The 25,296-nt window shown below is 42.5% G+C and overlaps 1 protein-coding gene across 2 annotated transcripts in view; it reads left to right on the top strand.

Moving 5' to 3' along the window:
* LOC120458366 (metabotropic glutamate receptor 2) overlaps positions 1-25,296 on the top strand; it is a 48,082-nt gene that overhangs the window by 6,280 nt on the left and 16,506 nt on the right. Inside the window, exon 1 of one of the 2 annotated variants that reach the window (XM_039645982.2) lies at positions 22,663-23,904. The exons of the other annotated variant lie outside the window; for it this stretch is intronic. Within the exon in view, the coding sequence (XP_039501916.1) occupies positions 22,944-23,904 (961 nt within the window). The 5' untranslated portion in view covers positions 22,663-22,943. Of the gene's footprint in view, positions 1-22,662; positions 23,905-25,296 lie in introns of those variants that run through there. 2 annotated transcript variants of the gene reach the window in all.

Genomic DNA, 25,296 nt, shown 5'->3' with positions numbered 1-25,296 from the left:
GCCAGTCGCACAATGGCGGGAAAAGCAAACATCGGAATAACCAGCGATTCCCTGAAAGGGCCATAGTTGTCGGCCGTAAACGACGAACAGTCAGAATGAATGCTTGGAGGAGGCGGACGAGTTCGGATGGGAAAGTACGCAGGACAACTCTTGTGGCCATCCACCCCTCCGTATAACAGTTGCCATCTGTATGCGAGTTGGCAGGCAGGACATTGTGGTCTTCCCCAGGCGCATGCTAACAAGTGTTTGTTCCATTCATAAATTCTACAAACCCAGTGGCCGCCAAAGGATACCAGCACGGACAGACCCGAACAAATGCACGAAGTCTCATTTCTGTGCTACGCATTTAGCACAACCCTGTCGTGTCCTTATTTTAGCACACGGCTTCTGCCACGCTGCCTGATATCGGTGGCAGTTCAGTTCCACGCCGGTCCTTTAGCAGCGCAGACGTCCGCGGTGCCTAACCTAAGGATTTTCAATCCTTATCGGGCGGAACACTATAACTCTATAAACCAGCGTCGGGGAATAAAGCACGTTTGAAGTGCCGAGGATGCTGTGAATACGTGACATAAAAATATACAACTAAGTGAAATTCAACGGGGCTTAAACCAAATAACTTAATTCCGTTTAAATGAGTAAATTGATCATATTTCCGAATTAACAATATAAATATATAAATATGCAACTAAGTGAAATTCAACGGGGCTTAAACAAAATAACTTAACTCCGTTTAAATAAGTAAATTGATCATACTTCCGAATTAACAATATATCTAAAAAGCATTCTAAAATATTTTGATATATTCCAAAAATTGGAAATTAAAAATTGTGTACTTTCATATTAGATTTAGCTAAATTACTCCCAAAGTTAAACTGTTAAACTGAAACCACAAATAAGCTAAAAGTGTATGGTAAGAACTAAAGCAAAAGCCATACATACATGTGCAGTTGATGTCTTAGTAAATGAAAGTAATGTTAGCAAATCCAAGCAAAACGGATCGAAAGCCCTATTGCGAATTAAGTGTAAACTCCGACCCTTTAAGAATTAAGTTGCTACTGCCGCAGCCTAATAAATCTGGAGGCGTCTCGCCAGGCAGAAAGATAAATCTAACGGAGGGCCAAAACTAATTTCATTATCAAAATATAAACACGAAGACTGTGCAGGTCAGACTTTGGTTAACCTTTCCTTTTTGTTTGAGCTGTAGACCTGGCAGCAAAAAAAGGACCAAACAAATATTAATTAATACAACTTCTAAATTATTTTTGGGGGAAAAGTAAATTTGGCCGGACACTGGGAAACAAATGTGAGCACAAAAAGTTGGTCAAAGTTTGTACTTAGCTACATTTTTTACCTTAATTATAAGTTGCTGCGAATTGGCACAGCAATTCGTTTTAAGGTCTAAAATAGAAAAAGTTTGGCAGGACAATCTGAAGTTGAAGCATTTTAATTAATGTGGGCAGCAGGGGAGTGATGGGTTGTCATGTTTTTAATAAAGTGTCAGACCAAATATTTGTGGAAAATTAAATTAAAGCTCTGCGGATTCTGCAGCTGCCTTTCCTTTGGATTTATTCATGTGAAAAATGTACATCGAGGGGCCTAGTAGCTCGAACAAATTATCACACATACGCCGTGTGTGCGGCCCAGGTGTTCTGATAAACTTTGCTGCCTGGCACAGCAATTAGCAGTATTTAGGTGTGATTGCGAAATTATGCAAAAATCACAGACTGCCGGCAAGTCGTTGGCAGATAAGAGGGAATTGGAGTGACGAGGGAGAAAACGAAGTGCTGCAGCCAGAGGATATTCCATTTCCCTGCCCGACTTGCTGACATTTTGTAATTTTATGCTCGTTTATTTCTGACCTTCCTGTTACCTCCTAAGCGTATTAGAAAAATGCCAGTGATAATTGCCAAAGTCCCTGCCTGTTTCATTCTCCAAGGCATGTCGGCTTTTAATGATAGTTTTGGGACCCGGCCACCGGAATGCTGGGAGCTTCTAGGCCTCGGTCACGTAGCTGTAATGAATGCCCAACCCAGAGACTGAGTTTTGTTCCTTTGTAGTTGCGGAACAGTACTTAGCAAAGGTCTGCCTTATTTGGAGCTGGCCTTTGTTTAATTGCCAAATAGGGCAATTAATAAGCTTGTCTGGCGAAATCCCAGCACTCGCATTACCTTTATTTTCTTGATATTATCGGCTGTTTTAGCAGTTTTGTAGGCTCCACAGGGATATGTTGGCACAGAAAGCATGTTGAATTGAAGGAAGGGAATAGGGATATAAGATTAAATGGACGAAATCTGATATCTAATGGTGCACTGTAAAGCTTACACTTTTATGTGCAGCACAGACGAAAACAGTGGCGCTCTTTCATTTGACTAATTGCGTTTTAAGGCTTTTGATAAATAAACCTTAAGATATTTCGAATCATAATATGCACATACGAAGACGGGATGGTAATTAATTTACTTTTGCATGAGCATTGCGAGATTGCAACTAATGAGCATTGAGTGACATGGTTGTGAGCCACTTGCTGGCAGAGAAAACAGCTAATTAGCAAACAAATTCGGGGAAGTAAAGGAGCGACTACATGCTCTTTGAATGAATGCTGCGGAGATGTCAACATAAATAATCATGCTGCGTTCAACGGGGCGTATGCTCAATAATTAAAACGAATTAGCGTCTCCTAATGAGCATGCAAGCGCGCACTTTTACATTAATTTATTTTTGGTTTAACAGAGCCATAAAGGCGGAAACGTAAATAAACTTTGACGCACCTCCTACCTGCGCTCGACCTGTTGCCCCTGCGGCCAGGCCATTAATTCTCATGAGTAAAATAATTAGAAAATCAAATAGAAAAACGCCAGGGTGGCTCTGCGTCAAATGTTTTCGCGGAACTCGGCTGCTCTGTTTGTCGGGTTGTTTGTTTGTCGGGCTGCCGGGTTGCATAGCATCCGGCGGAACCGGAAATGGCGCAACTGTGCTAAACTATAGCTTGCGCGTAAAGTTAAGCAACTGCACAAAGTTTCGGCTCGAATGCTGCCAACGGGAGGGCGTGGCAAGTGCTAGAGTGTAAGTTCGCCAAGGGAATTCGCTACATTGCCCTCAGATGGAAGCTAAAAGTTTGAGTATGGGGCAGCACACTAAAAGAAATGCATATTGAATGCAGTTCATCTGCTTAAAAATATTTTATTCAGTGGTGTAACCGAAGTAAAATCAGAAATAGAATTATGGGCAGAAATTCAGCCCCAGTGTAGCTTGTGAAAGCATTTCGCTACAGTCCGGCTAAAGTCCCAGTTCCCAGTCAGAGTTTTAATATATAAAAGTTTTCCTAAAGTAAGTCTTATTTAGAATGCATACGTTGCTCCCGAAATGAACTATCGCTGAAGAGAATCAGCTGTCATATCAACGCGCCTTTGACAAGTGCGAATTAGCGAGGCGAAAGACAAAAGTTCTGCGGCAAACTTCAGTGATTAAATCCGATTTGACAGCGGTAGGCGGGAGAAGTGCAGGTGAAGAAGTCAGAGGTAGGGGGAAAAATTGCAGTCGCTCTCAGATAGTGGCGAATTCGGGTCGTGATGTGGTTACTGCTGTCACAACTTGTTAGCCAAGTGCTGCTAATTATGCAATTATTTTTGCGCATTTCCCCACAGAGTTTTACGACTTTTTTACAACACTGCGCAACTTTTGCTAACTGTGCGAAAGTTTTTTATGGCGCCGCGGACAAGTGGTCAGCGATTTAATTTTAATTGTATTTAGATAAGATTTAATGGTGTTTGTTCTAAAGCAGAGCAAAAGCAGAAAGTTAATCAACTCCCATGCTAATTTTCCTGCAGTTCGCGTCCACTTTCTTGCCACTTTTTCCGCCGCGCAAGTGAGTCATTCCGATGGCAAAGGACACTGCGTGCGGCTACTACATACATACATATGCTTGCGTATGATATATTTCATGGAGCCTGCACAACAGTATGTGCCGTAAAATATTTAGTGCTTAGTCCTGTGGCCTCCACATGCGCATTTTCGGCGGTTCCGCAGGATTACCGTGAGCAGCAGACAAAAATAAATAGAGAGCGCTAAGCATGCTCCAAAACGCCCAACAATAGACCGTGCCTTATATATGTACATATGTATGTATGTACATATGTACGGCCATGTGTGCACGTGTGTGTGCATGGGCCACATACCCGTACATGTGCCGTACTATTCAACGACAAGCAGCAATAATGATCTTTTTGTTACACATGGGCGGTGGGCGGTGGGCGGTGGGCGCGACAAAGCAAACAAACATCGCACACGCACACACTCCCGTTCGCAGGAGTGCAAATACCCACACACACGCACAGGCGGACAGCATTTATTTTTGTTTGTCATGACTTTGCGCTTTTGCTGTGAGGAGAAAGTAGGAAGGGGAACGGAGAAAGCAGCGCGGAGAAAGCAGCGCGGAGAAAGTGGAAATGGAAATGGAGTGCAAAAGAGAAGGGGACGACCAGCGGCAGTACACGCCATTTTTCGGCGCTTTGTCTTTTTTTTTTTCTCTCCGCTCTGTTTGCATTTGTTAGCATACAATTTGGCATCGGCACACACGGCGGATGGATTATTATTTTGTCGCTAAAGTCAACAACTAGCTCGCAAGGGCTTTTGATGTAAGCGTATAAGGGAAATTGCCCACTGGAAATGGTTAGCTACAGTGCACTTTCGTATTTCCATTTTGCCTGCAAGGGAAACCCTTAATTGTGAGTTACTAAACAAAGCATATTGAATGTACTCATCTTATTTGGCCATTACTTTAATGGCAGTGGGCACTGCAATTTCCCTTATGCATTATACGAACCACTTTAGTCTAACTGCTTCGTGTGCAGCTAACCTTTGACTTACGAACTAGCTTTCCATGAGGTCCCAAACGCTGTAATTAATTTTACCACAGCACGTTCGCAGAACTCAAAATTCGCGACAATTATTTAAGGCCGTGGGTCCGCAAGCCCTGGCTGAAATATTAAATTATTTGCCGGCCATAAACAGGGCTTCATGGTCAGGCAAGGGCGCACACGCAGTAAGTAGGCAATGGATTTTTTCAATTTGCGTTACTTGCCAAGATGTTATGCAAGTCACGCTCCGATCCGCCCTGCACACAAGCATATACGAGTATGTGCTTGTATATGTTTATGTATTTGTATATATGTGTAGTTAGTTATAGGGATGTATACAAGCGAAGGGGAAAGTGGGCAGCGGTAATTCTCAATGGGCTGTGAGTCTGGCGAGGCTGGGGAATCCCCGCACCAGTCGCAGTTGCTCTTTTGATTTATGCGACATTTCCACACATTTGCCTGCCATTAACATTTTGCTTCGTTGTCTGTCAGCCGGCAAACCTTGTCGTCTCATCGTCGTCCTCCTCGTCCTTGTCGCTCCTGTTGCCAGTGTCCTTGTTCGATGTCTTTTGTGTGTCAGCAGTTCGCTGCCCGGCAGCCTTCATTCTGTTCTAGCACAGATTGAAATTGATTGGTAACTCCCGGCAGATGCAGCAGGCATCTTCCTGGAGGAACCAACTTTGGCTGAGGGCAAACTTTTCTCTACGCAGCTCAAGAAATGACAGGAAGTTCTGTTACCACGAAGAGAACTACTGAAAACATGACTCGCCTGCTCATGAAATTTTAATTTTAAACTGTTTTCGTAAACAAAAGCAAGAGAATGCAATTTAATACGCTGCTATTGAGCTAAATGCTGCTATGTGGTTTCCATAGTTTCCAAAATGGGCGTTGTATTTTTCGGTCAGGTGGCCACGGGGCGTATGCTTAATAAAAGCAAACCACTGAGGAATTCAGTTTAGATAAACTTGAATGTATCTGGCTCAACTCGAAAAGTGAAATATTGCTGAGCAAAGACATACATAAGTATAATTTAACCGAATGAGGTTATTTGGCCCCCAATCTTCTATGCATATATGAAAATGTTGCCTGATGCTGAGTGGCTGCCTAAGTGCCCGGCCGTCTGGACCCGTTTCGAGTGCTTCATCCAAAACACATCTCGTCATCCGAAACACATGTACGGGCCATATTCACGAGGTAACTACAAGAATAACCATCCGGCTCAGCGACCCAACACCGAGTAGAGAAAGTGGAGAACGGAAAAGGTACTGGCGCCCCAGGAAGGTGGCCCAGGTCAGAGCACGCAGGATGGCCAGGAAAGTGGGTGCCAGGGGGAATTGAAATTTATATTTACGCAGCCCATAAATTTCTGGCTTTTCGGCTCGTCCCTTCTGCTGGGAGCTAGTGCTTAGGCTGCCAGTGGTGCCAAAGCTAACTATTTTCATGCGGTGTTCATAAATATGAGTCACAAAGAAATGAAACCAACTAGACGATGAAAGTATTAGGAACATGGTTACTGAAAGCCACATGGCTTACAAATCAACTTTGTGCGGCAATATTATTTTTCTTCTTCTCGCTTTTATCGCTTTTTTAAATTGTGCAAGGGCTTTTGGATGCAAATACTTAGTAACATTTATGTTTGAATATTTGTTTATTCCACCATTACTTAAACAAAATTATTAAACTCAAATCATTATCGGGTTTAAAACCATATGTCAAATCATTATTACCTACACAATTTGATTTAGTTTTTTAGTTTATAATATATATTTATCTATTTATTTTTGCCATGTTCACCCGATAGCTCCTTGATGGACAACTCTGAGCACACATCCTGTTTGGGGAAGAGCGAGGTGGCGTGGGTGGGCTGTCATGTTGCACATCCCAACTTCTTGGCTAACCCACGCACGTCTGCCGGCGACAAGTTTTGGGCCGGGCCCTTGTACACGGCTTGTGCGTGTCTGCGGCGAGTAATCAAATTAAAAGTTGGAGCAAGGAATTGCTTTTAAAGGCATTAGGCCGGCGTCAAGTCTTTAATGTTTCATGTGATCGTTAGCAGCGGGCCGTGGCTGGCGAAAATCTTTACAGCTTGCAATCTCCCTCAATTGACAGCTCTGCAAATGCGATGCTGGCACGCAATCAGCCATCTGCCAGAGTGCCGGGTGCCGGGTGCCAGAACTCAGAAACAGAAACTAGGGACGCGCACAGATAATAACTTAATTACAGCTTAGTGCGCCAGTGGGTCGTGTGGCTCCATATTTGGGCAATTACAATGGGCCAGGCTACACCTGGCGGCCGGAAACATGTGTATTATCAAATGCCACTCATTAGGCGCCCCTCACCCGGCGGCCCCCCTTGTGTGGTAATTTATCTCAAATGCTCTGCGGCCTACACGTGTACACGGGCACTCCACACCACCCCCTTCCACACTCCACTCCCGATGACAGGAGGTGAGTGAGTAAGGTGAACGTGAAGCGGCTGAGATGGCAAAAATAATTAAGCCACGCTATGCGTAAAGCATTAACATCGGATCTAGACAGCGGCAACCACATCCACGGATCCAGTGTTGGCGGCGTGACAACTGAGGGAAAAGTTTCCTAAGATAGTTGCCGTGTAAGTGCAGGAAGCTGCAGCGAAATAATTTAGGCTTCAGCAGTTTCCCAGTGTCGATTGAAGGCAGGGGGAACCAATTTGACATACTCCCTCATGGCTTCAACAAATAAAGTTTTTGGAAGAACTACCCAAAGTTGGAGGCCACTGTGAGCAAGAGGCATTTTAACTCCAGAGCAAGCGGCTGAAACGATTTCCTCTCTCGGCCACTTTAATTGGCCCTCGAGACCACGGTAACGTAACGGTGTCTGCTTGACTTGCACTTTCACCCGGCGCCATTAGACACGAAACTTAGCCGAGCTTCGTCTGCAGTAAGTACTGTAGTGGCCCACCCATCCGCCCACCGTTTCGAGCACACCCATCCACGCCTTTGCACACGCATTTCATTTTTCCCACTAAGTATGGCTTGGCTAAAACGGCATTTATGGTCACGATTTTCAACGGCTGTGCGAGCGTGGCTGCCTGATGATTTTGCATGTTTAGCGACGTCTGCGCCGGCGCCTAATTGAATCTGCATGGCAGGGGCGGCGTCCTGAGGAGGCTGTCAAGTGCGACAGAGTGGTAAATTAATTGGCTTTCTGGCGGAGAGGCCGTTTTGCTTGTTATTTTTAACTCTTTTCGCCAGTTACAAAGTGCCTAACCAAGGCTGTGTGGCTAAAAGTCGGCCAGCTGCATTTGTCAACCGCAAAACCAAATTTCTGGTTTATAATTGCCTTCGGCCAAGGAGTCCATTGCTGATAGGTCACTTTGCATGCTGCGAGACAGTCTTGAATGTAAGTTGTCTGGTATCGAGCATCCAAGACTTTTCCACCAGAAACGCAGGATGTTATTTTATCAGAAAACAAATGAAATTAATCTACAAATTCCAGGTATCAGGTATTTCCATTAGCTGCAATAGATACTTATTCAATGGAAACAAAAAGAGGGCAATTAAAGGCAGCAATCAACAGAGGCCCAAATCGAAATACTACAGAAACTCAATCCGGGAACCCACTGCGATGTTGGTGGGAGTATACTGGGTATACTGGGTATACTGGGTCGTAATTAGAGCGATCAGAATCCACCAGAGCAGGAACTGAAATTTAAGGGCTTTATTCCCTTTGGCTTACTTTTACGGTTCCAGCTTTAATTAAAAGTAAATTCAGGCTCCACTGGACGGGCACAGCGACCTTAGCGCTCCGACCCTAGAAATATCGTCCGTTATTGGCAGCCGTGCGGCGTATTTAAGCCGTAAAGTACAATTTGGGACATGAACGTGGAGGGCCGGGAAACAACAAGAGCCGGAAACGTGTGACACATTTGACCCTTTTTTGCAGCTACCACTTGGCATAATCAAATTTACGCAGTCTGGACGCTCGTGCAGCTGTTGTGCCGAATGCCTTTCCGGTTTCCTCTCGACTTCCGTTTGTCTAACTCGTTGGCTGGCTCTTGCCTATATTGGTTCCATATTAAAATGGGCTGTCAAATGGCTTGAAACTGCTGTCGTTTTCCATTTTCCAATTGTGCTTTGTTTGCCGTTTGCATTCCCGTAATTCTCGATAGCCAAATATGTTTGAGACCGTGGCAAAAGTTTTGACAACTGAATATACACGCATTTATATTCGAAGCGAATGTGCGTTTTATATGGCTGTTGGCACGTTTTTGCGTTGATTTCTCAGTTCAGTTCTCAGGCAATGAGAACTGACTAAGTAATCAACACTACAAATTCAGCCTACACCAGTTTTGACTGCTTGTTTTCTTTGCTAATTTAACGCAGTGCAAATCTGCAATTATTTGCTTATGAATTTTCAATGACTAATTAAAAATAAAAACCTCAGACGCTGCTTGAAATATTTGACTTGACGATGGGCATCTCTTTAATATGCGAATCTGTGAATATCCGCTTTCTCAGCTGTTGTGTTTTTGGGACGAACTCCCTTTTTGGAATGTTTTTGTGAACAATTGTCACCCTTTGCTCTTTGCCGACCCTTCGGCGTAACAATTTAATGTGTTTAAGGAATTTTGACACAATTTTGGCAATAATATCGAAATCGGCGACCCTTTTCCGGGTGTCCTTTGAACAGCTCACGAAGTCAGCCCTCGGCGAGGTAAAAGGTCCTGTTCGTGCAGTTTCCAGCTCGGCAATTACACAAACTCTGGGCATAAATGTGCTTAAAAACAGCTGAAGCCACCCGTGCCACAGATCCTTTGTCTAACCAGCTCTTGTGGTGCGGCTATTAACGTTTTCAGACAACAACTACTTGCAGCTGGCAAAAATCGTGGGGATTTTACATCTTTGCGTCTTTTATTCAGCTGAATATTTTGACTGTTTATTTTGCCATGTTTATCTGCCTCATCGTAAAAATAGAAATAAAAATAAAAAAATATTTATGCAACGCTATGGGCTGCCTCGTGAGCTTTTTATTACCCCGTCCGCCGAGCTATTAAAAGCCGAAAGCGGGGGAATACACACATTTTTGAAAATTGGCCGCCAAACGAAAGGCAAAGGCTGGCTGAAGGACGAGCCCAGATTTGGAGCGCGTTTTCGGGGCCCAGGACCTTTTATTAATTCCAATACATTGAATTTTCCGTAAACAAAAAAGCGTGTTTAGCATGGCAAGCCGATTAGGGCCGGGTCCGTCAGACTTTAAAGCCTTTAAAAGGCTTACCGTGCTGGCCAACGGAATGGCCTATAAATTTTACATTTAACGCGGCCCGAGGATGACTCTTTTCCAGGATGGCAGGACCACAAATTTGTCCGCCTCCAGATGCTGGCAGCTCGCTGCTCTCCAGGACATTTTTATTTATGAGCTGGCAAATTATGCGCTATCAACGCGGGCAATTAGAAACTCAATTGCTGTGCCGGAGCCCAAAAACCCACAGTTCCTTGGCCCGGTTGGCATTCAAAATGACTTGTCAGTCGTGGCTTAGCAAATAATTTTGCATAGTTATTGGCTCAGTGCCGGAAGGTCATTTCAAAAATGTCAAAAGGGCTTATAGCTTTAAGTGAGCAATCTATCAGTATTAAGGCTGGACTAAATTTCTAGCCCGTATTCTAAGCGTCCCTCTTTGACGTATAAATTAATATAGATAAGCGCCTGGATGATTTCGAGAAATAAATTAAATTGTATGTGTTAATCATAATTAATGTCATAGTCGCAGAACAACTACTATTGATGTTATGTGTTGCAATTAAATGCAGGCCGATTATGCACTTATTTTATTTTATATACTTTTTTTACTTTTTAGCTTATGACAAAGCTTGTCACTATGGAAAAAATGACACTATTTTCCTTTTTTAAGTTTTATTTGCATTTGTTATTTAATTTAAATATCAATAAAAAGTAAATTCATTTAATTACATCATTAGTTATGTTGCGCTACGCAAAAATAAAGGGAATATTTCAGGACTGAGTTTAATGTTTAAATTCAAACATCCACGCTTAATTTATCATCCTTAAAGCCATATATCGTTGAGCATGTTTGTTGTAAAGATTTATCGGGACTGTTTTAATGCTCTGACTTTACTGTCCTTAAGCCATTTTAATGCTGGGTCCTGGTCCTGGCCAGAATTCGAATCATTTCACTGCCCAGAAAACTAATTGCACATCAAAAACTTCGGATGGAAACTTGATAGAAACTTTCTGCCTGAGCTACAAAACCCTTTTACGATGCACTAAATTCAACGCTCTCCAAGGTCTCTGGTCAGCAACAATGCCAAGGGCTTCTCATAAAAGTCGAAAATCAAAATGGCATTTTTCGACACCATCAAAATGGCATTTCGGTGCACCGAGATGGCTAGCATTCTAGCTTGGAGAGACGGAAAACCGCAAATCCGCATGTGAGCCTTGGCTGTGCAGTTAACTCATTAAAAACGGCAAAAAAAAACTGTATGCGTAACATTGTTGGCGCTTTTATTAGACCTCCTCCCTGTCCTGACCAACAACTTCCACATAATCAAAAGCGCTTTAGCTGCTTTCAAAAGATAAGCGTGGCTCATTGCGGCCCGTCGCCGCTTTTCCGGCTTTTCCTCAGTCTCCTGCGAGGTCTTGGATGGGTTGACTGTGTGACATCCTGACTGTTTGTCATAATAATAAAAATGCCAATTTGTTTTATGGGTGACAAGTTGAGCTTGCCTTTGCTTTGCTTTGATGTTGATTTTTATATTATGATGTCGGAGCGCCCATCCCCTGTCCCCTATCCCCCATCCCCCATCTCCCATCCTTATTCCATATGGGGCCACATCCCGATCGAAATTCCCCTCAGTATTCAGTCAGCTTGTTTGCTCTTTCGGACCTGGGCAACAGACACGTGCTCTTCTCGTATACATTCTCGTATACTTCCATATGCGAACTCTTGGCGAGTACGTATACGAGTAGTAGCATAAAGCGATTGTCTGCTGTAGATTGAAACAGAAGTGGGAGCTCTGTGTTTAAATCGTCATGTGCCCATATGCAGTTTGTTTAATATTCAAAAAGGCTACAGCCTCTTTGGGCTGAAATTTAAAAGGGCACTGTTGATTTGATCGAAGTCTGTCCATCAAAAATAGCTTAAAGGGAATTCGTTCGCCAAAAAATTCGAAAGAAATTTACTGCAACCGAAAAGTTGAAGCTGCAATCTCCCAAAGCAATAAATCATAATCTGCCACAGGCCATGGCCAAAAAGGTAGAAACTGTACAAACTGCAAACTACTACGTGATTTACGACACTTAAAAAACATGCTGGAAAATGGCCGGGAAACTGAGTTTAACTTTAATTCCGTGTTTGAGTTTTAGCACCAGTCACACTCTCACTTTATACAAATGGAATTAAACAAGTTTGGTTCGTTTTCTTTGATGGGATTTTGCTTTAAAGTATATTAATTTTTATTATGAATATTAATGAACTTAAAAGCACTTTCAAATGTTTTCCTAGATATTATATTTAAGTTTATGAAAATAGACTGTGTTTTCGTAAGGGTCATTGGTTTGCATAATTGAAATAGTTTCACGACCTTAAAATAAAACTCAGATTCGTTGATATACAAATTATTTCCCAAACAATGGTTAGTTGATCTAAATTGGATAAATCGTCGGTTTTTTTTTTGTGCATTCAAATATGCATTTTTACGGAATGTGTTGTTTGTTAAAAGGTAATTTTTAATTTGTATACAAAAAATGTCCATAAAGTATAAAACAAAAACATTTTTAACAACATATAGCACAAAATTCATAAATAGTTTCCCGCTGTTAGCTGTTATAAAGCTCCTATTTTTTGTATACATATTCATACCTATTAATCATATATGTATATTTTCGCCTATTTCAGCTTAACTGTGGTGAAAACCGCTGACTGAAATTTATATGCCCTCTGCAAGGGCATTGTTTTTCTTCCTAGAAAAGAGGCATAATGAATGTAAAAAAACATTTGCTCTATGCTTTGCAGTTTGTCTTATTATTATTTTTGTTTTGTATTTCTTAATTTAATTGTATTCATCAGCCACATATTCTTTGAATTTCAAGCGTAAATAAAAGTTTTTTCACTTCACTGGCTGGTCCATGCAAATTAACACGATTCTTTTGAGCGTTTCTTTTTCCATTGTTTTTGTCTGGCCTTGCGAGCGCCCAATTTGAATTATTGATTGCAAAAAGTTTCCTTTTCATTCGTTTGTGTGACATCCATCAGGCAGCCTCGCCTACAACACACCTCCGCTCCGAAAAGTAGCTTTTTAGCCAATTTGAATACACTTGCTCTTGTTTTTATTTTTCATATACATACTTACATATACATATTTTTTCTGCTGCTGGAAATTGTTTTCCCCAAAGTCTTTGTCTTTTGAGCTTTCGCCCCTGTGGCCGTTGAGGCTCTGTACTTGGCTTCCGGCTGTTATCAGCCATCGACACTTGGGACTCACTCATTTGGGCTGCAGGATGTGTCGTCCTTGCCTTCGCCTTGGCATTCGCCTTGGCGTTCGCCTTCGCCTTGGTCTCCTTGGGCGCGGCGTTAATGTAATTTGGATGCCAACAAATATTGCCGACGCTTTTTGTTTGAACTCCCGACTGGCTCAGTGGCTGTCTGTGGGCCATGCCACGCCCCTGCCCCTGCCGCCACTCCCTCCCCCAGGGGTGTTCACTTTATTGAACCATTTTTTCCACCGAACCTGATTGACTCGTGGGCCACGTTTCCCTTTTCCCCTTCAGCCCTCATTTTCTTCACTTCCTGGCTTTTATTTCGCTTGCCGCAAATTTGCTTTGGGTTCGCCTTAGACACTTAAACTCAACCGCAGCGGCAGTCGTGCATGCCCGTTCCCTTTCGGTTCTGCTCGCCGATATCAGTCAATTTCAAATGTCAATAAAATGGAAATTTTATAATTTTACTCCACCGCCAGGGGAGGGGCTTCCATTCTCCAGCACTTTCGCACACCTCCCGCGACGCCTCCAACTTAATGAGATTTTATTTATTGACTGTTGATAACAGGAGAGCGTTTCTGGGCGGGAACGGCAGGAAAACAAATCGGAGGGCAGGCAAGCCACGTCTAGGAGGCTTCTCATGCGGTTTTGAGTGCTTTATGGAGCCTGTTTTATGGCTGCTTTAGTGGCTGAATTTGGTGTTGGCTTAAACGCCGCTCGCAGTGGCGCATACAAATTTATCTTTTATCGACATCAATCTTAATGGCGCAGCAGCCAAGTCTGCTCAGTCTGGAGATAATGATTAAACTTTATTAATGAAAAGCCATGCACAGCCAAGTAAAATCGCTTTCTAGCTACCTAATAAACATTAAATTCGAGTTTATTTGCATTTTTTGAATAATTTTCTATGAAAAATAAAGCTCCCTCTTTTCGAAACGATCCAGGACCCATTCACCCGAGCTCCTAACATTTTTATCTAAATACATCTGCTATCCCAAACATACAAAATGTTTGATAGATTGATATTTATGCGTTTGCTTTTTTTGTTTTGCTCGGCTCGACGTATCCTTTTGCAGGCAAATATTATGCCAATTTTTGCTCTTGGCCGGGAACTCATAAAAATAAAGGAGACAGGGGGAGTCACGCACGAGCTGCCACTTTGAAGTTTCAATTTTCGGTATTTTATATTAATTCTGTCTATGGTTTTCTGAATTATTTCAAATGCGATGGCTTCACGTGTGTGTTTTCCTTGGCACTTACCACGCCTGGATGGTTTAACTCGTCTCTGGCCGTTTTAGTTTTTATTTTTCGGTAATGTGGAGCATAAATGTGGCAAGGCACGTCTGAATCGCTCCCCTTTGCATATTCGCTCACATTTGCACGTAACTTGTAATGACAGCCCACAAATGCGCAAATGAGTTTTAATTAAAAAGCCGGGAAAATAAAGAAAACATCAACATTGCACTTTTACCCTATATGTATATGCATGCTGAATAATTAAAGCCCCGCAGAAAAAGAGGATCGATTTAATGCCGTAGGCGGGCGTTAAACATTAAAAGCAGCTTAACTTCAGTGGATTCTTAAATATTGTTTCGTGATAATTGAAAAGCATTCAGGTTCGGCGGAGATGGACCCCAAAAAGAGCAATATACGGGTATTATAATTGAAAAAGGAGACTCGTGTTAAATTAGCAAGTAATCGTATTGCCAAGACTGCATATTAACATTAAATATAAAAATCTTTTTCCAATTGCCCTTTTTTGCAGTTCAGCGAGAATCAAAATGTTTCATTTAAATTTTGCAAAAAAAAGAGAGTGGCAGCAGCACCTGGCGTATTTTACTTAATTGTGCGACACCCCCACAAAGTGTTTTTTAGTATTGGACTGCCAAAAGGGCGCATGGGGGATTATTGAGTCGTTTCCCGCGGAGCTTTTTGCTGGCCAAAAAAACACAGCTGCCGCTGGCAATGTTTTCACAAACGAAAAAGTTATATACATTTTTTGCTCAGCTCAAGATGTCCTCTGTTCGCTCTTAAAGTGGGAGGCACTTAAGTGCCTGATAGCGAGAATCAAGCTCGAATGTATTTAATAGTTGGAAGAAAATAATCTTATTCGATTATTTTACAAAATAAGAACCGAATTTTTACAAAAAAAACTTAATGCAAATTTTGTATTGAGTGAATCTTTCCAATTGCTGTTGCTACTGCCTTGGCTTTTATGACACAATCCGATATACGGAACTTAAACACATTTTCAAACGATTCCCCCGACACTCAACTTAAATTCACACTTTATAGCCGGGACATGAAAAGCTACACATACGCCACGTAAGCCGGCAGTAAAGTTAATTTTATTTTACACGCACAATCATAAAAAATGCATTGGCAGCTCAAGTGTCTTTTCAGACGCCTTCGAAATCCGAAAACTCCGACTTGAAACCTAATTATTTACGAGTTGCCGTCAGTCGAAAAACGGCCGACGGCGTTAAAAAGTCAAATTGTATGCATAACATAAAAAATACGACTCTTACGTGGGCTCAAATTATATTTTGTACAACCAATTCGTTTCGTTTACTGGCATAATATTTCTTGTGTTAGCACCTATCCACCTAATTTGAAGGCATTTTTTGTTGCCAGCTATTTCAGCCTTTTTTCCTGGTCACTTGGGCACTGAAATATTAATGCAGAGTCCGAAGTTCCATGAGTTCACAACTTATCGAGAGTTCTGTGGCCCGGGGCCATTACTTCTACCCATAGCCCGAGCTTGGCATAATGTAATGTATTATCTCGGCTTACTTTAATTGCAGTTTGGCCCAAAGCAACGCCTCCGTGCTCCTGTGGTCAGTGAACTTCATAAAATATTGTTAACACCATGTGCAATTTCCAATTTGCATTTCTGCAGCTTTTCGCACAGGGCGCTCCACGTCCATCCTGTTGCATGTCGAGAGCCCCTAAATTTCCAATTTGTTTTGTGATTTTGGGGCAGATGGGAAAAATCGGAGTGCATGCTTAGCTCCGCAGGTCCGCAAGTCGTGTAAATGATTATCCGTGGGCCAAATTGCAGTTTCCCTAAACGGAACTAAGCCTGCAGCATAAATTAAAACAGCGCGCAATTTAGTTTTCACCATCCTGCAAGCTTGGCCAACTTCTATTGTAATCTTTTTGGGTATTCGGTTCATAAAAACGCCATAAGCTGTCACCAGCAGCTAAAAGGCGGAAGGGCCATAAAGCAAATGCGCTGCCCTTTTTGTTTCAGTTACATTGTTTATGCAGGATGCGAGTGTGGTTTGGAATAAGGCGAAAGTCAAGCAAAATAATAATTTAAATATTCATACAAATAGAGACTGAAATAAGCTGGGTATCTTTGAATTAATGTATCTACCATGTATTGCATTTCCGGAGGTCCTGCCAGAATATATTTTACTGGGTCCTTCTGCCTGACACAAGTTTTCACCGTATAGAATCTGAACTTGTATTTATTGAATTTTACTTGCATGTTTTATGGCTGTTGCTTAAGTTTCGATATGCTGAAAGCCCTTGCTCTAAACTCTTGTGCAGGAAGAGTTCCAGTTTTCTCTGAATAAATGTCATAAAGTGTTGATTCGCCCGGCAGCACGGGCTTCATAAATACATACATTGGATAGGCAAATAAATTTGAGCTCGGCTGAGTGCATTTCAGCGTATTGTGCCCTATTCCAGCATTCGATTTCCGAACCAATATAGTGTCAGATTGCCCTCGCCATCTGGCTGCTGCCACTGCTGCTGCTGCTACTTTCCGCTGGCTGCCATTCGAGCCAGTTTGCTGATATTGACTGTTAGTCAGCAGCAAGCACACACAAACTTATTTGCGCTTACTGAGTTGCCATAAGGATCTCGGTCCTGCCAAGTGGCAAGCAAACATGGTGTGGATTATTTACAGCGCCGTGCACAGCCATTTGCGAAAACGATGTCCTCTGCGCCGCACCTCCCACCGCGCACAATCCTGGGGAAATTAAGGGAAGAGTGTGAACCTCTCTGATAAGCGGAGGAACTCCGAGGGCTATCATGCTTATGACATGGAATTGTGCAAACCAGATCGCATAGCTGCACACGAACATCAGACTGCTCTGCTCCCTGCGTCTGCCACTCGAAACTGTGATTTTCCATGACTTACAGGTGTTGAAGGTGGCACGTTGCATAATGTAATGGACAATTTACTGTGAGCCAAGACTTCAGAGAGGAAAATCCACTATATTCAATATTTAACTATGTTTCAATTTACACCAGATTTAAACACAAAGATGCTTAACTCTCAGAATATCCAAAAATTGCTTAAACAAATTACATTTACAAACCTTTTCTCTATGTGGAAACCGACCCTAAGAAGTATAACGCATAATAAAGAATACCAATGGTCCAATGGTCAAAATAGTTGTTGTACATTTATACAAATTCTATGCATAGCGAACATACTTTATGTTTTACGGATTAGAAGGAAAAGCCCATTGGCCGTTTGTTGTAAACGCACAGCGGAATTCAATTAGCCAAATGACCGAAAGCTGGCCAGTATTCAAATCGAATTTTATAGGAGCCAGCCCACTAAGTATGGTATGCATAATGGGATAGTGGTTGTTTCACTGGCAGTTACCTAATCCGTATCCCTAAGAAGGACCATGGGCGTTGTTTTTAGGCCAAAGTGCCAGGTGCTTGAACATGACAGAGGATTTGGGAGGGAAGTGGACGAAGGAAATTCGAGGAGATGGGTCCAAAACTAATTATGAAAATTTTCACTTTACGACCGCTAGCTGCCACCAAGTTGCTTTTTGACTTCGTTGGTCTAATGCGCGTATTTGTCGAGCTGAATTTAATTACTGCAGAATAGAAAGCATTCTCGCATTCCCATTGAGCTTGGTTCGGTGGACCAAAGGAAATATCATACGCAAGACAATACACAGTACACGTGGTGATTGGTGGGACTTCACTGGCAGCAAACTATGCATTTTCAGCAGGTTCCTGTTTGATTTGGCTCTGTTTGCTGGTCGGCATGCCATTTGATTAAGCTTAGGGTTTGAGGTTTTCCTGCCACTGTCATGTGGAAGAAAACAATTTGCTGCTAAATTGCTACATGGCGTTGCCTGTTGATTTCCTGTCATCCGTTCCCTAAACGATTGATATTGGAAGTGTGTGTGTGTATGTGGGAGTGCGAGAGTGTGTGTGGCAGGATAATTGCATTTTTATATGAGACTTCCGCTACATTTCACTTAATAGCTCCGTTTGATTTCCGGCTCTTTTGTGCCACTATTTGATTTTTGCCGCCTTAAAGGCATTTGATTGCTTACCATCGGGCCTCCTATTAAGTGGCACTTGTAATTGGCGCTGAATTGAATTCATTGTTACAATGGTGCTCGGAACCTTTGTATTTATTTAAAGGCATTAATTAATTACAAAAGCTTTTCACACATAAGGGCATCAAATTGTTATGTTATTGTTGATGACGATTAATTCAATTAATTTGCAGGCTTACCGTCCATAACTTTATTAAAACACAAGTTGGGTGCTCAGCATTAACATGGAATTTAATATGCCATCGGTTGCAAACAAGCCAAGTCCTAGAGAAGCCATCTCCATTAAGGTCATCCCACTATTTCAGTACCGACCCCGATTCGGGCCAAGCAATGGGGCCATCTACGCCCCAGGCGCGGTGGGTTCGTCCTGGCAAATACATAAAAATACTGGCGAATAACAATAAAACCTAGGAAATTATTGATACGAGCCCGGCAAATGGGCATGGAAATTGCTTACCAATGCGCAGAACGCCACGTGCAAGGACTTCCATTCCGTGGGCTCAGTTTAGTAGTCTCACTGAGCAAATATGAATAGACTAAATGGACGGGGCACGTCATGCATGCCGAGGACCCACTAATATCAAAACAAATATGCTCGGCCCACGCAGGCAAAGTTTTATGCCAAATACTTTAAGGCAAACTTTATTAGCTCCCAAATACCTGAGATTTCGCCCGGATTGAGCGGAAAAAGGGAAACCGAGCAGCTTGGCGAAGGCCCAAGGCCAATGGAACTCTAGGCAAAGCAAAGCTCCATCTGGACCCGAGCGAAAGGCAAGGGGCAGCTGTGCCTACACTAGAGAAGTGTAATTGATTTCATGTGTTTGACGCGCTTTTGCCCCGGGGACCTCTTATAATCCCAACTAAGCACGCAGACAAACAGAGTCGAAATTAAAGGGAAGCCTTGGGATGAACATTGAACTGCTTGACAATGCGGGGAAGTGGTAGATTGGCCGAAGACTTTCCCTGCATTTATTATTAGCTCATAAAGAAAACCCTGAGTTCTGTATCCCCTGTACCCTGTACTCTGTACCCTGTACCCATAACAAATATCTGGAACATTCGTCGTCTGTGAGTACCATTGAATGCCGTGTGCTGGGAATGTAAAATGGGCGAGCAGAAATCACCTGATTGATCATTCACCGCAGACATGGCCAATTTCATAACTTTGGGCCCCCCATAACTCTGGGCCACCCGAATCTTATTGCCCGTGATACATTCGCGCGATAATAAAATTAAAAAATGTATTCACACAACTGTCACAAATTCGCAGGAGCGTAGGCGAGACGTATCTGCACATGGAATTTGAAATTTGAAATGTCGTGATTACCAGCTACCTGATCCCTCGTCGCCGTTGAGGCTGCCAACTTTCTGTGTTACTGGCATGTCAACGAAATTTATCACAGACTCACATTTGTAACTCGCAAACGAGGAGACGAGGAGATGTTAGGCATTTGCATGTCTCGCCCCGACGAATTATTCATATTTTGGGTACGAGCAGCGTACTTCTGGGGCCTCCATGTGTTACTATTAATTCTGTGTTCCAGTCGGCAAATTGAAGGCGACGCCTGATCCTGGGCCAGGACATTAGCTGGAGCCCAAGAGGCTCAGGTGTGTGACAGGGGATTGAATGTTGCTTGATGTGAAATTTTCTTTATTGTTTCGCCGACGAATTTATGCAAATGCCACACTTCGGCGACTGCTTGAAAACGACAGCAAATGAGATGTGAAATTAGAATACGTAGGCCATAAATCACCCCACCTCACGTAAAAATGTTGCAAAATCAAGAGCATGATTGTACGGCTAGGCAATCTACTTCTACAGAGCAACCAATAAGTGGTTTCGAAAGAATTTTACACAAACTAATATCAACAATACCCTAATGAGTGCGCTCGTTATTTTGCGATGTACACAACTGAAGTATTTCCTTTGATATATTAAGAAAGTTTACTCTTGAACATGCACATTGCACATTGAAGAGCACAAGGGCTTTTAACACTCAGTAGTGCTTGAAAGTTAAATGTCAAAGAAAAGATATACTAAAGTATTAAAAGTACGAGTCAATTTATGCCAGATGGACACTCCGCTCCAAGGGTCAGGTTTACATAAAAACTCATCAGGGTCCTTTACTTTATGAAACTGTAAATCGCATCGACGAAATCAATTTGCACAACAGGCCGATTGAGCGAATGGAAAAGCCAACAAAATGATATCGTCTGATGCTCTTAAAGTCTGGCCGGGATTACATGAAACGTTTCGGCGACAGAAGAGCGAAATTTAACGAAAATTCAAATCAGCGAAAAGGGACTCGGCGAACGAACAAAATGCTCAATCAAATCAAAGTCCCTATACAAAATGCAAAATAAGACAATGACAAAGCGGAGTGGGTGTTTAGCTGAGTTGGCCCAGCCATGGGTTCTGAAATGGGTTCGGATGGGTTGTTCAGGGATTCCGGGGACTGGGTGGGGATTGCTTCTCGTTGTCCAACAAAACACGTAGAGACAAGTGTCACTGACAGCTGGAGGCAGTGCTCGTTATGCAAAAAAAAAAAACGTAGAGAATGGGCAAGAATTTAAAATGTACTGAAATCGAAGTGAGCCGAATATGACGAAAATTCTTCTAGAAATTATTTACATAAATGTTATGATATGCAATCTCAGATATTAGAGTACACATACGGGAAAGAATTCCCCCAAGGTTGGCTTTGTTCTGTGTACATATGTTCATCCACCTCATCCGATAATAGAATCACACTTATTGGTAAAATTGGTTTCTCCTTAAAGGGATTTATTTCAAATAGCATTGGTGAACACCGCTGTGTTATTAACTTTGACAGCTTAGTCGTTCTAAGGACTTTATTAAGGGCGAAGTTGAGATTGTCCTAATTACGACTTTGTACCATCAAATTAATCGCTGATAGCAGTACCCGACAAGTAAAAGGGACCGGAATCACAGGAAAAGCGATTATCGGATGAGAAGAGACTCTGACGGAGAAGCGACAGATGTAATCAAAATAAATTACGAGCGTGTAAGCAGCCTCCAGTCTCTATTACGCACAATAAAAAGGGAAAGCACCATTTGCTTAACGCAATCTCATTATTCGTTGCGTCCTGAAACCCGGAGGCGCAGATGCTGCAGGCGGCGCGGTTCGCAGTTCGCAGTTCGCGGCACCCTGTCAATTGACAAACTTGGGGCTGTTTCACCACCCACCCAAACAACTGTATATACACCCACCCACTGACCCAGAGATCCCTGTGTCATTCGGGGTTACCTTGATAATGCCGCTGATTACACTGATGATAAGTAATTTTGTAAACTCCAACTGCAGGCCTTGTCTGAAGTGGCGTTAACGCGATTGTTGATTAGTGGGGCGGGTGATGGGGATGAGAGATGGTAGATGGGAGGCGCAGACGGGTGGCCAGCGTTGGGGGCTGGGACCTCCGACAAGCTCATTACGACGCCAACAATTTGATTAATTACCGTTGGAAACCCTGCGGCAAGACCGTCTTTTCGCTCCTTTTTCCACTACCCGTGCCAAAGGATTCCTTGCATTTTGCCCGTATTTTCCTCGACTTGCGGCGGCGCGCACAATTTTATGCAAATTTAATTTACCTCAGGGCAATCATTTTTAGGGGCAAATGCCCAGGGGCCACGCCCACTTTAGCCCCTTATTCCTTGCGCTGGGTTGACAGTTATAAGCTTGGGGCTGAAAATACTTTGGGGGCTTGGTTAAAAGGAGGCATTTCTGTTAATATTTGGGGGCACCCACATCTTTTGACCACATTTTTTAACTTTTAACGAACTTATTGCAATGATCATAAGCATAAATAAGGAATATATAGGGGTGAAGATAATTTTAGAAGAACCAAATTAGTATACTAATTTATTAATAAATAATAAATATCTGTGCAATTTGTTTATTTGCTGTGACATTTAAGACTGCAAATTGTTTAAATAAGATATAAACATAAACGGTGTGCAAATAAAAATATTTCAAACTTGAACAATTTGAACCGATAGAGATAGTGGAAAATATTTATTGGTGTATCAGAATAAATTCTAAATCCCTGCAGCTGCAAATGCAGCCACGACCAAAATGCAAAAGCGGAAAAAAACCGATTAATTGTGAGAAACCAACGAGCACAAATCCCAAAATGCAACGCACATATCGCCAAAAGCAATTGAACTGTGAGCTAATCCAAAGCATATCCAACCCAAATCAGCGCATATACAAATAAAGCGGGCTTCGCGCGAATTCAGTATATAACACGTTAAAACCGAAGCGAAGGCCAATATGCAAACAGTCAGTGAGAGCAAATGGTCCGTGCAAATAGGTTTGCTGCTGCTTCTGGTCTTCCCGTCCACCTGTCACATCCTGCAGACCGAAAGCCAGGTGGTCGGCGACATTAAACTGGCGGACGACGGGGTGGCATCCAGTCATCGTCGCAGTCACACCCACAGTGGCAGTCACAGTGGCAGTCACAGTGGCAGTCACAGTGGCAGTCACAGTGGCAGTCATAGTGGCAGTCACCGGACTCACGTTGGCAATGGCAATCATCCCGGCTGCGAGCACCTCCATCATCGTCAGCATCGCGGAAAAAGTCACGCCCGGAAGCACAAACAGAGCCCCTATGAGATCCTCGAGCTGGAGCAGCGGCAGCAGCAGATGGGCAAGCACTGGCGTCAGTGGGTGAGCCACCTGCAGTCGCCGGATTACGCCAACGATGACCCATCGCCAGATGGCAGGCGCCCATCTCCGGCTAATGGAGACCTTTCGTACGACCACTTTGAGCTGGAGGACTACCAGCGGTATGCTAATATTGACTTGGCATCGCCGCGCTCCGGTCGCCATCGCAGTCGCCATCTGCCCCAGAACAACCTGAACTTGATGCTGCCGCTCAGCTCGGCGGATGGGAGTGGCAAGTACCTGAGATCCCTGCCGGATTCGGTGAGCTTCCAGAACGATCGACTGTACGCCACCCAGCCGCAGAGGCACTGGCCTGTCAAGCGGGAGGCCATCGTGGAGGGCGACGTGATTCTGGGCGGCCTGATGATGGTCCACTCGAGGGAGGACAGCATCACCTGCGGGCCCATCATGCCGCAGGGCGGCATCCAGGCCCTGGAGGCCATGCTCTTCACGATCGACAGGATTAACCGGGAGCAGCTCCTGCCGAACATCACCCTGGGCGCCCACATTCTCGACGACTGCGATAAGGACTCCTATGGCCTTGAAATGGCCGTAGATTTTATTAAAGGTAAGCTGAAACTAATGTTGAGCAGAGTACATTTTGAAAACAATCAACATATTTTTAAAAATTGTGTGCGGTTTTGCGTATCAATAAAAATTGGTAAGAACGTTGCCGGTTCTACCTGTTAAGTAATTTTCACAGAAGAAAGAATTTAGTAATATTAAACCTTTTACAGCAAATCAAGATTTCTCTAAATATCCAAAATAAATTGTAATTAAGTTCGAAAACTAATTTAAAGCATTTACAGTTTATTTGAAATATATATTGGCCCCATAAAATCCATAGTCGAGTCTCACTAGTTTCGACTATAAAATATCTGTTACTCAGTTAGTGGTGTGTAGTGATTTTGTAAGTAATTTTGAAAATTTTCTGGCTTATTAATGGAAATAGAAAAATAAAGAATTAAATTAAAAAAAATAAGAATGTTGTGGTTTGTGGGCGTTAGAGTTGTCAAATCGATCGAAATGTATTAGACTAGTGAAAATATGAAAAAAGATTAAAATATTTTTCAAAACTGTGAGCGTGATAGGCTTGGGCGTAAGAGTGGCTGTGGGAACATGGGTAATTGCGTCTATGTCTCTAAAATCAGTATTTTTAATCTGAACATTCTAGCTTTTATAGTTCCTGACGTTCCTGATACTTCCATCTCGACGTTCATACGGACGGACAGATCGACTTGGCTATTGATCCTGATCAAGAATATACATATACACATTATATACATTCAACGAATATAGTAACCCCTTACTCTACGATTAACAGATATAAGTATTGATGATTTACTTATTTTGAAGATATTAACTTAAAGATGTGTCAAAATTGTTTATAAACGGTATTAAATTATTTGATTACAAATAATTGCTTTCCACAATTTACTTAAATAATTCACTTTCTTGTTACATTTAAAAAAATTTGTAAAAACTTAAAAAAATTTTAGACAAGCACACTTTATATATTTTGTTTACCTTCAAATTATTCGAGATCAACCGCAAAGTCGGAGTGCTTTTTATGTAAATTGTTTATAGGTAGATATGTGGAATTGTTTCGGTGCATCTTGGCGTGCACATTGCTCATACGCCACGTGAAAAAGCCTCGGCTTATTTTCGCATTTATATGCAAATTATGCATACGTCTGCTTGTGAAACTCGTGGATTACATTTTGAGGAAAAGTTGTTTCAGTTGCAGTTGCATTACAGCGTTTGTGTTGTGAAAACCACGGGGGCAAACTGTTTGCAAATTTATTCAGGCAAATGATAAACTAAATTAGGGAGCGGTATCTCGGGGGCTTGTGTAATCCAAACGCTTGGCTGAGAGAAAGTGGTTGCTCAGCTCTCTTGCATGAATCAACATCCCCCAGATATAAATTTCATTAATAAACTAAATTAATAAATAAATTAT

The sequence above is a fragment of the Drosophila santomea genome, chromosome 2L, assembly GCF_016746245.2.
Source record: "Drosophila santomea strain STO CAGO 1482 chromosome 2L, Prin_Dsan_1.1, whole genome shotgun sequence".
Taxonomy (NCBI): domain Eukaryota; kingdom Metazoa; phylum Arthropoda; class Insecta; order Diptera; family Drosophilidae; genus Drosophila; species Drosophila santomea.
This window is presented reverse-complemented; position numbering and strand designations above follow the sequence as displayed.